Genomic DNA, 13,405 nt, shown 5'->3' on the forward strand with positions numbered 1-13,405 from the left:
TTTATTTATTGATTTATTCTTTTGTTTTTTTTTGTTTTTCTATTTATTCGTTTGTTATCTATTATTTATTTATTTATTTATTTATTTATTCATGCGTTTGTTTATTTATTCATCTACGTTTAGTTATAACTCCTTTAAGACTGATAATCTTAGTTTATATACATGTAAAAGTTAATTTTGAAAACTCATTGTTGGTCTTGAAATTTAAGCCACCTCTTCTCCATCTTTAACAAATTTTCCTATCTTTAGTATCCATTTTTTTGTATTACTATTTTAATTATAACTTCTTTTGTAATTATTATTATTATTATTTTTTCTCTTTAATGAAGGTTTTTACAAGTAGCTTTTCCTTCAAACATAATTAAATAAATCACTAACTTGTTCAAAAAAATAAACTTGGCAGCAGTTAGGTAGCTTATATACCAATCTCTGTAAATTGTGCAATATAGTTTTAAGAAAAAATAATGTAAATTTTGCTACAATAAAACAATATATATATATATATAATTTTGTTACACGTTTTCCCATTTGTTACGCTTTTTGAAAAATTTTATTAGTTTTTTAAAAAAGCCTACGGCAGCACTGGTCACATGTCAAAGCAAAATAGTTAAAAGTTAATATTTTGTATGATTACAGAAAACATGATGTCGCATAATTTTTCAGATGACAAGATGTCGAAGCGTGTCAGAGCGAGTACAAGTTTCAAATCGTGTTGGTAAAAAATGGAAACTTTTGTTTAAAAAGAATTATCTCCCTCCTCCCGTAAGCATAGGGAGATATATCATATTTTTAAATCAAATGAAATGTCATCTCAGACAGACGGCAGTATTTGCCATGTCCTTTATTCTTAAGTATACAAATTGTTAAAATTTATGATGAAAAAATAAAGAATCGATCTATCTATCTATTTATATTTATTTTTAATTATTTAAAATAGTTATCCCTATTTTAACTATGAAAATAAATATGTAGTTAAAAAAAAAAAATAGTTAAAAATGATTGTTTTTTTTTTGTGTGTGTGAAATTTTGTATGTAACATTTTTTATTATGTGGTTATTATTATAACCATGTATTTAATTAATTTACTTTTGTTTTTGTATATCCAGGTTTATATTTTTTAATGAAATTTAATATTTTCTTTGCTTTTTTTACAGCAAAAGCCAATAAGTTCTTTTACTTTTCAATTTAAGCTGAATGAAAGAAGCATTATTTTTTCAGGTTTTTAGGTTTCTGTTTTGGTTGTTAAAGCCTGAACTACATCAAAACACAAAGTCAAAAAAGTACAAAAAAGTAAAAACGATGTTTTTTCTTCTTCCCCCTAGTAGCTTGTTTGTATATCTCTCTTTCATTTTAAAAAAGTATTCGATTCAAAAAGCTTGAACAAGACCAAGCTTTCAATTTTCACAAAATTTTAAAAACAAATACACTCAAACAATATTTTATATCCTTTCCGTTAGGTAGCTCTTCGATCACATAGTTCCTGTCATTTTGCGAAAAAAAAAGCTCTTTTGACAAACAATTGAAATTTCAAATACAGTCGATTCCCTATAAGTCGTACTTTCTTTAGGTCAAATTTTCCTCTAACTCAAATTTTTTACCGTTTTTAATGAAACCGTCTGCAGCAAAAAGATTAAATAGATTCCTCTTAGTCGAATTTCCCTCTTACTCGAACCAATTTTCGTGTCCTGTGACAATTCGACTTAGATGGAGTCGATTGTATTTTGTTTACTTTTTCAAATTTTTTTTTATTTGAAATTTAAAACTTCAAAAAACAAAAGAGCTTTTTTAGTTAAAATCACATGTATATTTAAAAAATTGAAAAAATAAACAAATTACAGTCAACTCCATCTAAGTCGAATTGTCACAGGACACGAAAATTGGTTCGAGTTAGAGGGAAATTCGACTAAGAGGAATCTATTTAATCTTTTTGCTGCAGGTGGTTTCATTAAACACGGTAAAAATTTTTAATTAAAGGAAAATTTGACCTAAAGGAAGTGCGACTTATAGGGAATCGACTGTATTTGAAATTTCAATTGTTTGTCAACAGAGCTTTTTTTTCGCAAAATTACAGGAACTATGTGATCGAAGAGCTACCTTACGGAAAGGATATAAAATATTGTTTGAGTGTATTTGTTTTTAAAACTTTGTGAAAATTGAAAGCTTGGTCTTGTTCAAGCTTTTTGAATCGAATACTTTTTTTAAATGAAAGAGAGATATACAAACAAGCTACTAGGGGGAAGAAGAAATCACATCGTGTTTACTTTTTTGTACTTTTTTTTACTTTGTGTTTTGATGTAGTTCAGGCTTTATTTGGTTTTGGGAAAAGAATTGTTTTTATTTTAGGTATTAAGAAATATTAAATAAATAATTTATAGACAAAAGTGATGAATTTTGATTGATTTTTATATTTTATAATATTTTTTATTGACATTTTTTAATATATATATTGCTTTATCTTTTTTTTTTTTATTTTTGTCCAGTTTAGCCCGGTCGTTGGATTTAATAAAATTTGTTCTAGTCCTGTTGCACCGATCGTGAATACGCCTAATACATTGCGCTAGTGAGAAAAATATTATACTTTTGTAGTTTTGCAAATGTGGCCATACAATGTATTACATATTTTTTTCGTTTTCAACTCAATAGCGACTCCAAAAAACTATATTCTAGTTTTTTTCCAGAATTTTTGTACATTTTTAATTTGAATTTAAATTTTGCCAAACCGAATTTAGAAAAAACAACAACAACAAACAATTTAACATCCGGATTTCCTCCCCCATTTTCGAAATAAATAATAAAATAAAATGGCCATCTTCGAATAAAAATCCAAATCGTAGCCAACTTCACTGCTTGGTGGCTGCTCCTTGCGTATGTATTTGTGTCTGTGTAGCCCGAAAGAAGTTAAAAAGAAAAATTGCAATTCCGCATCAATCGTGTGAAAAATCTCTTAAAATAAATCATTTATAATTTCCTTCGCATAATAAATTTTAATTTTTTATATATTAAAAAAACACGAACCAAAACAGTTAATTTACCATCAATCAAGTAACTATAAATTAATCTTGTCAAAAATTATTTTTCCATCTCGTATGATTCACGCAATTTTTTAAGTTATTTTTTCCTTCTTTTTTTTTCATTTTTTCTTTCATGGTAGAAAATTCTACAAATCAAAATGACGTCCCTCGAGCCACATGTAAATCGTCTTCAGAACTTCAAAAACAAAGGAAAAGATCAAGATGTAATTATTTTGTTAATTATTTTATTCAAAATTTGTGTTAAAATGTGTTTATTTGTTGGATTTTATTAAATTGGGGCATTAATTGCCCGAGGGGAATTGCAATTTGGAATTTTCCTCGGTGCAAGGGCGAGTATATTTTTTTTCTTCTTTCATGTCGTCTTTTTTTGTGAAAATTGTGATTTTTTTTTTTTCAATTTCCAGCTGAAGCAAATACGATTTTTCTTTAGATTTTTTTTTTTAATTAATGAAAAAAGTAAATTTTCTTTTATTTCATGTTTTTTCCTTCTATTTTTTTTCATTTTTTTTTATATATGTCGTGTCCCAATAGGAGATGCGAAGACGGCGCAATGAAGTTACTGTCGAACTACGAAAAAACAAGAGAGAAGAGACAATTTTCAAGCGACGTAACGTACCGACTGGCGATTCGGTCACAGACGAGGACGATCCACTGTCAACTGCAGTTAATTTGAAGAAATTAGCAGAAGCGGCTGCCGATTCATCGAACCCCGATAAGCAATTGTCTGCTGTTCAGGCTGCTCGCAAGCTTCTGTCATCCGATAAGAATCCGCCAATTAATGACTTGATTAACAGTGATATTCTTCCAATTTTGGTTGATTGTTTAAAACGAAATGACCACACAATGTTACAGTTTGAGGCAGCTTGGGCATTGACTAATATCGCTTCGGGTACTTCTGAACAGACAAATCAGGTAAGAATTTATTATTTTTTTTTATTTCAATAAGAATGATTTTAATATATGTAATCAAAAAAAATTTAAACAAATATCAAAAGAAGATTTTAAATAGAGAATGATACTTTAATTGCACTTGACTCAAGGTAAAATGGGTTTTGTAAAATGTAAGTTCAATATCCTTGAACTGCATTATGTAATCGTTTAAGGTGTGTAGCGTAGAATTAGACCTTTAAAAAAGATTGTTTTTTTATTCAAAAACAAACTGAATTACTTACTCATGTAAACTACCTATGTACATTTATGTAAACAATACCTATACTTTTGTCAAAATTGAAATAGAATGAAAAACTCCACGCCCAGCATGGAAAACGAATTAAAAATTCAAACTGTACAAAAAAAAAAAAAAAAAATGGTAGGATGCATTTGTCGAAAAGCAATTCTTTTTTTATGAATTTTATTTAACTTTACAAAAGTCCTAGCGTACACCTATTCAATTTTGGTTTTGACAAAAAAAGCGTTTTACTCTTAAGTCTCTTAGAGGCAAGAGTTAAAGCCAATTAGCATTGAAACCAAATTTTAAAAAAGTAAACACAAATTGAAAAATTTTGCTTATTATTTAAAAAATTAGAAGCTGAGGTCAAAGAGAGTATTAATTAAGTGCTGGGAACATGTAAGCAAAGGTTGAAAGTTTCAGTTTACTACCATTCCTTTTTGTTCTACTTTCTCTTTTGGGATTTCATAAAATAGGCCACCAGACTGTGGACATTACCAAATCTGTTCTGCAGAGGCAAACAGCCCTAGTGGGAATAAAAACTCTCGGGGAAATATTTTCGGGGGAGAGGTTTCTAACCGAAAAATTGACGGAAAACTTATTCCTTTGCTTTTTCTTTATAACCTATGAAAAATATGGGACATAAAGAGCAATAAAACTATGATTTTTAAGTCCTTCCTTCATAAACACTCCTTCGGTAGATTTTATTTAGAATAGAACGTTTATGAAATAAAAATTTAATTTTTTTTGGAAAAAGCTTGTTACTGTTTAATACAGTACTAGTTAAAAAAAATTACTTTAGAAATACATTAAATTTGATTCTCTCATTCATTGGTCGCACTCATGCGCAAAGGCCTTAATAGCACCTTTGGAAGGTGATATAGTACTAGAAGTAGTTTGCTACCTATCTACTCTGGAAGAAGACCATGAGTTGTTCTAGTAGAAAATGTACTATGTAGTTTTTATCTGCTCATGAGTTAACTACCAATGCAACGAGGTTAATACAAACCAATGCAAGCGAATATTTGAATTTTAATTCCTTTAAGGAAGATTTTTTAGGCCTTATCTATGGCATAATGTATTGCAACCGGATTTTATGTTAAATAGCCCCTATTCCTACGGTTTTCAAATGTGTAATATCAATTGATCAATTTCGATTATTAACCCAAAGTCCTTGAGTTCGTAAAAGAGAATTGTTTTTTTTTTTTGAGCTAGTCTTTTGGGTGTTTTACGGACTCAAGCCAAGAGACAAAGATTTTCCTGTACAAGCAACTCATCAGGCATATCATCACCTACGGTTTTACAAAATTCCACCACACAACAAGTTAGCAATCTTCGAGAAATTCTTAAGGATCTGTAAAAGCATACACCACATCAGAGTAAGCAGGAAACACGCCAGCAACAGGAGACTATGAAAAAAGCCAAAAAAAAATAAAGTATTTTTGTAATCTGGATCACAATTGCCCAGAGCGGCAAAAATTATCGGCGAAAAAATCGCGAAAGAAAGAAGCACATTTAAGTGCCATTCATATGGATATGCGACCTGCGTCTCGGCCATTCCATTTGCATTTTTAGGACATTTTCACGCTTATTATCCAGTTTATCTCTAATACATCAGTTTTATCATGAGCCCTTAAGACCTACCAAGCTTCAAGAAAAAAGATTGCTTCTTCAACGAGATAAACTTTAAACAAGGTCAATATGTCTTCTCCGTTACTTTGGAATGGCCGCTCTGCGAATTGCTAATAGTCGCTGAATTTGACATTTCATTCATATTAGTCGTCGCAGAGAGCTGCGAACTGTAATACATAAATTGAAGTCAACTCAAAAGTGAGGTTAAATTCGTGGGAATTATTTTTTTTGTAGCTTTGTGGAAAGCGTTTACATTTGACAGTTCGCAGATCGGAGTTATTAGTCGCATAAAAAATATTAAAATGTGTTTATTTTGTAGTTTCAACTAGTTTTACGCATTTTAATTGTTTAATAAAAAGAATAAGTTGATATTTGCTTCAGAAAAAGCTTTAAAGGAATTATTCGCATACACAGTTCGCAGCTCATATGAATGGCACTTTGAATAACTATTCATCAACAAACTGCTTAAGTCCTAAAGATTAAAATTTAAAAAGTTATTTTAATCAAAGTTTGAAAAAACATCGGCTCTAGGGTATATTTTGCCATTACGATAGGTAGTGTCAATCCAAGTCACAAGCGGCCAATTGCCAAAAAATATCCAAAAATACAAATTTCCTAGTAGCACAGTTTTGGGAACACTTTTCGTTTTTATCCGTGGATTCCCCACCTAAAAAATGAAAATGAAAGATATTTAGAAAAAACTTCTAAAGCTTACTTCTTAACTAATGACACAAGAGGAAATGCAATAAGACCATAATAAAGTTGCCATTTGACGCCTTTATCCGCTGAAAAAAAAAATCAAAAAAGGTAACTTAAACCGTTCTCATTCGCAATACTTCTCAATTCCAAAATCATCAAACATTTCTCAGTGAGATTAAGGTCAGGGCCTTTTGCTGACCACTAAAACGCATGAAATTTCGTATCTCCGAAGTAATATTTGACAATTTTAGAGATTTTGGTTGATACAACCGATTCTCCAAATAGTTCTTCCTAATTTGATAGATAGAACATTCAGACATTCTTAAAAGTGGTAAAAATGTGAGAAAAAAAAGCCTTTACAAAAAAAAAAAAAAAAAACAATTAAGACCCGTTTGCTGAATCGAAACTTAAGCATTTTTGAAACCAAAACCAAAATTTGAAAATTATTGCATGAGCTATTGCATTATGAGTAGTACGACTAACAAAAAATTTAATATCTGTATAAAAGTTAATATTTAGTTAAAAAAAATGCAGGATTTGTGAGGTTTTTCTCAATTTTTCAAGTAGCCTTAAGCTTAGAGCTATAAAATTAAATAACGGTAACACTGAAAGAGAATGATTAAAACGGTTCTTCAATCTATGGAATATGTCAACATGTTTTTCATCAGAAAATTTGCTTTTCCAATCTAAATACTAGTTTAATAAGACGTTTTGGTAAAACACATTGGTTTGTGCGCGCATTTCTATCTTTTAGTTTTTTTTTTTACTAAAAAATGGACTTCAACTTTTGTACTCTCAGCTCAAAACATTTCTTATACAATGTAATTTCTAGTTCAATCATTATTTTTTCGTTTTGGTGTGTAATTAGAAGATATCAAAACTTTTTCTCAAGATTTTTGAAATTTTTCGTGAAAAAAAGTCATTCCGGGAACAAAGGATTAATTTGATAGATAGAACATTCAGGCATTCTTAAAAGTGGTAAAAATGTAATAAAAAAGCCTTAACAAAACTGAGTTTAAACAACTTTTCCAAAATTGGCTAAACATTTGACAAATTTTGCAGTTGTCCTATTGATTTTGGTGAGTTCATTATAGCCATGTTAGTTCTACTACTCAGTTGCTTCTCAATTTTTCACAAAATAACAAAAAATAAGTAAAAAAAAAAGTAGTATCTTCTGTATATTAGAAAAAACTGGTCTATGTTATTTATTATAAATTTATCAAAAAATTGTAACCAATCCAACGTAAAAAATACGTTAGTATTTCATACAAAATAGATTTGAATAAAATATAAATAATTTTCTTTTTAGGTTGTACATGCAGGTGCAGTGCCCCTATTTTTGCAATTGCTTTCATCGCCAGCAACAACTGTATGCGAACAAGCAGTGTGGGCTCTAGGAAACATTATTGGTGATGGTCCAGTTTTAAGAGATTTAGTTATCAAACACGGCGTTGTTCAGCCTTTGCTTTCATTTATCAATCCAGACATCCCAATTTCCTTTCTGCGCAACGTTACATGGGTAATTGTAAACTTGTGCCGCAACAAAGATCCACCACCACCACCAAAAACAATCCAAGAGATTTTGCCCGCACTTAATATGCTTATACATCACACAGACACAAACATTCTCGTTGACACAGTGTGGGCCATAAGTTATTTGACCGATGGTGGTAACGATCAGATTCAAATGGTTATTGACAGCGGTGTGGTGCCCAAATTGATTCCACTTCTCGGTCATGCTGAAGTCAAAGTGCAAACAGCAGCCTTACGTGCGGTCGGCAACATTGTGACTGGCTCTGACGAACAAACCCAAGTTGTACTCAACTATGATGCCTTGTCCTATTTCCCAGCACTGTTGTCGCATCTCAAAGAGAAGATACGTAAAGAGGCTGTGTGGTTCCTGTCTAATATAACGGCCGGAAATCAACAACAAGTACAGGCTGTTATCAATGTTGGCCTGCTGCCCAAAATCATCGAAAATCTAAGCAAAGGTGAATTCCAAACGCAAAAAGAAGCCGCTTGGGCCATTAGCAATTTAACCATCAGTGGCAACCGAGACCAAGTATTTGAGTTAATCCGCGAGGGCGTTATTCCGCCATTCTGTGACTTGTTATCATGCAAGGACGCTCAAGTTATTAATGTAGGCGTTTTTTTTTATTTGAGTATTCGAAAAGAAAACTAAGTATCTTGTTTTATTTTGTAGGTTGTTCTTGATGGACTCAACAATATGCTCAAAATGGCCGAAGACCATGTACCCCAAATCGCCAATATCATTGAAGAATGTGATGGTCTGGAGAAAATCGAAAGACTGCAAAATCATGAAAATGTTGAAATCTACAAACTTGCATATGAAATTATTGAGCAATACTTTTCCGAAGAGGTACTTAATAACATAACAATAAAAATGTTTAAGTCCATTCAATTTATTTTATAATTGATTTATATTTTCAGCAAGAACAAAGCAATTTGGCTCCAACGGCTGATGATGGCACATTTCAATTTAATCCAAATTCAGCACAGATTCCCGACGGAGCATACAATTTTTAACCTTTTAACAAAATTCAATCAAAATTCTCTCCAACAAAATTGCGAGGAAATTCAGAAAAAGAATAAAAAAGAAACAACAACAAGAAAACACAGAGTCCATATATGTTATATATATATTTAAAATATTGAATTTTAAAATCAGAAACAGAAACCGTGAAAATTATAATAATTGTAAACTGAAGAAAATTCTTATTTAGGTAAACAAACAAAATTTATTTTTTCCATTGGATTAATACCTATTTATAAAATTAGGTATATATAATTTACTAACAAAAATTACAAACAAATAAAGGATTACTACGAATTACGTCTCTCTCTCTATCTATCTCTCACTCTTATTAGTATCACTCAAATGTCATCAGTCATCAGCATCTGCTCTCTTTTTCATGGCTGTTTCATCTTTTTTTTTTTAAGAAATTCAAGATACTCGTATCACCTGAGCGTAGCTAAGGAAAACAAACACATTGGATGTTTTAAATTGTTTTATTTTGCTAAACTGTTATACGATTGAATGTTAATATTTTGCTTAATTTGATCAAAATGTAAATAAAAGAAAAAATGATAACAAGCAATTCCAATATTGCCTATCAAAGAAAAACTAAAAACATGATTTTCGTTTTGTAAACGATGGACATCACCAAGTCTGTTTGCGCATTTGTTCAATCCCATTTATTTTAAAATCTAAAATAACATTAATATTATGTTTAAAACTGGAAGTTTAATTTTTTTTATCGTCTTCATATACATATTTATTTACAAATATATAAACACTTTCACAAGCATTCAATTTGTTTTATTTTAATTAAAAAGATTTCGGATACAATATTTCTACTGGCTTGATTATGGAGCAGTAAATCGTCTTACATTCGATATCTTCTTTAGCTCGTTTGATATTTTAAATTAAGTGTATCATCACCCGTAATACGGTTGGCTTTTGTCATAAAACGACACAACAACTACTCGCTCTGCAAGTAAAATTGAGGCTTATGTAAAGCAATAATAGGGAACAAGAGCGGAGGAGCAAAGTTAAATTTTAAATTTAACAAAAATTGGCGCTCCTAGAGCAATTATTTTTCTTGTCTGCTGACAAACGCCAACCGTTATAGGGGTGAATTGTTATATTTTCAGTTAGGTAGATGTAATTGTAATTCAATATTTCATTCATTTCATTTTTACATACAAGTAGTTACAGTAATTAGTCGAAAAAGGAAATTGTAATAGGGTTATCATTTGGTACAAAAATCAACTAATTTTTACTTGCGATATACTTTCTATATCATCTTGTTATGAATTTACGAAATCACGATTTTCCGAAAGGTGGCCGGATACTGGACGGCCGCAAATAGGCAACTCTACCCTATTTTAAAAAAACTCACATTTTACGAGTTTTGACCAAATTAGAAATTTTTTAATTCTTTAATGACAGCTTTAACAAAAATAAAAGAAACGTTTTTAAATAAATGTTATTTTTTCCTTGGCTATAGGTCTTATTTTGATTTTAATTTTTCTTTTTTGTTGACGTTTCGATTGTGGAGCGTATAAATCTTCAAGTGTTTCGTGATAAGGGCGAATGTCAATAAATTTGTTTTAAATTTGAATATATTGAGATCAGTTGAAATGTGACAGAAAAAACTGATACAAATTATGTATACAAAGTAAAGTAAAGTACATAATAGCTGTGTTCCTTTGGGCTCAGTAACAACAGTACAACCAGAAGTACTTAGCAGTAGATACTTAAGGCCAAAGGAACACAGCTAATATGTACGTGTACATACTTAGCACTTTTTTATTTTTTTTTTCCAAAAAAAATTAAAATAATTATGCCCTTTTCACCATAACCGATTTAATTTCGTATTCAAGAAAAGTCCTTAAAAATAAATTGCCGTCTTCTTAAAACAAACGATTTCACTCAAGGATAACCTACAAAACCAAATAAAACACCTACCTAAGAACCATATTAAAATTTTCAAAATCGATTTTAAAATATACCTACCTCTGAAAAAGATCTCAAACAAAATATTTTGAAAAGTCAATGACAGAGGAGCTGAAATCAAAGTTAAAAATTTATTTCCTTAAAATCATAGATAAAATTACATTCAGCTTCAGCTAAGAAATTTTCTAATATCATTATCGTGCATAAAAAAATGTCCAAGTTATACAATGCTATTATAAATGTTGTAGATAAATTTGTACCAAGTCGTTTACGCCCGTTGTGGATGCATCCTGCAGGTAAAATTTAATGAAAACAGTTTAATTTGAAATAATGCAATTAATTATCAGGTCCTAAAACAGTTTTCTTCTGGGCACCAATGTTTAAATGGGTAAGTGTATAACACAACTTAAGAAGTAAGTTAAGATTGCTCAGTAAACAATTTCAAAATTCAAATAGTAGAAGTCTTTACAATTTCATAAACATCACTTTCAAACTAATTGATTGTTTCTTTTTTTTTTCAGGGTCTTGTTATTGCAGGTTTTAATGACTTAGCAAATAGGCCAAAAGAGTTATTGAATGCCAGACAAACTGGAACTATAGCACTCACTGGAATGATTTGGTCACGTTATTCACTTGTTGTTGTACCAAAGAATTGGAATTTATTCTCTGTGAATCTATTTGTGGCTATTACACAAGGAGTACAATTCTTACGCGCATATCACTATCAAACAATACATCAAAACGAAAAGAAAAATTCAGAATAGTTTCTTAATTAACTATAATGAAAATGTTATAAACTTACATGGATTTGTAGAATTATATAATTCTTTTGTGTGGAAAATTTTTTTCTATTGGCACCCAAAATACAATTTAAAAAGAAATTTTTATTTAACGTTTACCATTAAAAAATATACATTTATAAATTTATTTAAATTAAACCGATTTCGAAAAATTGTGTTTAATCCTACCTACATCTTAAAATCCGAGGGTATTGTCAATTCTGCCTATTAGCATTATGTTAATTTATTCATTTGTCGTTTAAAAAGAGCATTAAACATATGGCATTGCAATGATATAATGCAAATTTGTTTTGAACAATTTTTATCTAAAACTTACTTCTAAAAAATATAAGTTTTTTTGGCCCTTTGGACATGTATATTTAAAAATAATTGACAAAATAAACTTGTACTTAACATATTCATTTGAAATGAAGAGTTAAAAGACCATTTCTGGAATGGATACAAGCTTGAGTTTATTGATTAAGGGGGGAAATCCCTCCAGACGACACCTTTTTCACTATTTTTTTATGAAAAACTGAAAGCACTAATTGAAATTTGGAAAAAGACAAGATATTACTGACATTATCAAGAATTGAAAAAAAATTTTTTGAAATGAAAAAATAACAAAATGGCGGCTCTGCAGCCTTTCAAAGTTGACGCCTCTAGTTTGCGCCGTGCAATGTACAGGTCCAGGAAATCATCTTAAATCAAAAAGGAAATTTTTTTCCGTTAGATGATATTAGTACGCATTGCATGAACCTAAATTTATTATTATATATTTATTATTAAATTAGAAATCAAAACAAACGAAAAAAAACATGTTTTTTTTACAAAGAAGTAGTTAAAAAAAATATTTACTGTACAAATTTTATTCAACTTTTAGGTTCATGTTGTGGCCAATGATTTAAGGAGTAATTTGCTTAAAATTTCAAGTCGATAGCTTCATTAGTTTTTGAGTTACATTGCACGGCGCGGAAAAAAACTAGTTTCGAAAAAAATGCGTTTAAAGTTTTCGTTTTCGTACTATGGTAGGTTCGGAGCGCATTGGTTTTGGGACTATCTAGGCACTTTTGAGGCTTCATTTAAGGCTAAGACCACTGAAAATAGTTTCTTCGGTTGATAAATAAATTTATTACGCAAAAAAAAAATAATGTAAAAATAAAAAATTCCGGAGGGATTTCCCCCCTTAATATTTTTTACTATAAATTTTATATACAAGTAAAAAAAATCAATCTTCTGTTTTCAAAAAACATTTATTGTTCAAAAAAACACCTGCGAAAACTACTTTTTCGCATTCTCTATCAGATAAATCGCGTCTGATTGTTGTATCACCTCTGAATGTTTCTACTATGTATCGCAAGTAAGAAATGCTAACATAACATATATGCATGTTTTCTAGATCACTTTAACATCTTTAATGATATACCTAATTTTCAAGGTTTTTTTTCTATAAAAAGTTACTCATACGCCACAGTGACTGGAAATAAGTGGATTTGTTATTTGATTGACCTGTCTTTGTAAGTTTTCAAAAATACAATTTAATTCAATATATAATAAGGAGTTTTATTGTTAGTATGTAGCAGATCAGAAAACTTGTGTATTTAAAGCGTAATTA

The 13,405-nt window shown here is 29.9% G+C and overlaps 2 protein-coding genes across 3 annotated transcripts; both read left to right on the forward strand.

The window, feature by feature from the left end:
- Positions 1 to 2,877: 2,877 nt before the first annotated feature.
- LOC129916660 (importin subunit alpha-3) lies at positions 2,878 to 9,385 on the forward strand. 2 transcript variants are annotated; one of them, XM_055996754.1, is made up of 6 exons: positions 2,878 to 3,042; positions 3,152 to 3,235; positions 3,564 to 3,944; positions 7,841 to 8,671; positions 8,735 to 8,911; positions 8,983 to 9,385. In XM_055996754.1, the coding sequence occupies exons 2-6, from the start codon at positions 3,170 to 3,172 to the stop codon at positions 9,076 to 9,078; spliced, it is 1,551 nt and encodes a 516-aa protein (XP_055852729.1). In that variant the 5' UTR covers positions 2,878 to 3,042; positions 3,152 to 3,169; the 3' UTR covers positions 9,079 to 9,385. The 2 variants fall into 2 exon arrangements, with proteins under 2 accessions (XP_055852729.1, XP_055852730.1); XM_055996755.1 differs by lacking the exon at positions 2,878 to 3,042 and having other exon boundaries at positions 3,133 to 3,235.
- A 1,690-nt stretch (positions 9,386 to 11,075) lies between these two features.
- On the forward strand, positions 11,076 to 11,898 carry LOC129916674 (mitochondrial pyruvate carrier 2-like). Its single transcript, XM_055996773.1, has 3 exons — positions 11,076 to 11,307; positions 11,359 to 11,399; positions 11,533 to 11,898. Exons 1-3 carry the CDS (start codon positions 11,223 to 11,225, stop codon positions 11,773 to 11,775), a joined length of 369 nt encoding a protein of 122 aa, XP_055852748.1. The 5' UTR covers positions 11,076 to 11,222; the 3' UTR covers positions 11,776 to 11,898.
- Positions 11,899 to 13,405: the final 1,507 nt, after the last annotated feature.

Source organism: Episyrphus balteatus, chromosome 3 (assembly GCF_945859705.1).
Source record: "Episyrphus balteatus chromosome 3, idEpiBalt1.1, whole genome shotgun sequence".
Classification (NCBI taxonomy): domain Eukaryota; kingdom Metazoa; phylum Arthropoda; class Insecta; order Diptera; family Syrphidae; genus Episyrphus; species Episyrphus balteatus.

Bases quoted from the DNA above. Each gene is read 5' to 3' on its own strand.
- LOC129916674 (XM_055996773.1), top strand. From the start codon at position 11,223: ATGTCCAAGTTATACAATGCTATTATAAATGTTGTAGATAAATTTGTA. The intron at 11,308-11,358 runs GTAAAATTTAAT...ATTAATTATCAG, and splicing joins GTTGTGGATGCATCCTGCAG to GTCCTAAAACAGTTTTCTTC. The intron at 11,400-11,532 runs GTAAGTGTATAA...TTTTTTTTTCAG, and splicing joins GGGCACCAATGTTTAAATGG to GGTCTTGTTATTGCAGGTTT.
- LOC129916660 (XM_055996754.1), top strand. From the start codon at position 3,170: ATGACGTCCCTCGAGCCACATGTAAATCGTCTTCAGAACTTCAAAAAC. The intron at 3,945-7,840 runs GTAAGAATTTAT...TTTTCTTTTTAG, and splicing joins CTTCTGAACAGACAAATCAG to GTTGTACATGCAGGTGCAGT. The intron at 8,672-8,734 runs GTAGGCGTTTTT...TTTATTTTGTAG, and splicing joins AGGACGCTCAAGTTATTAAT to GTTGTTCTTGATGGACTCAA.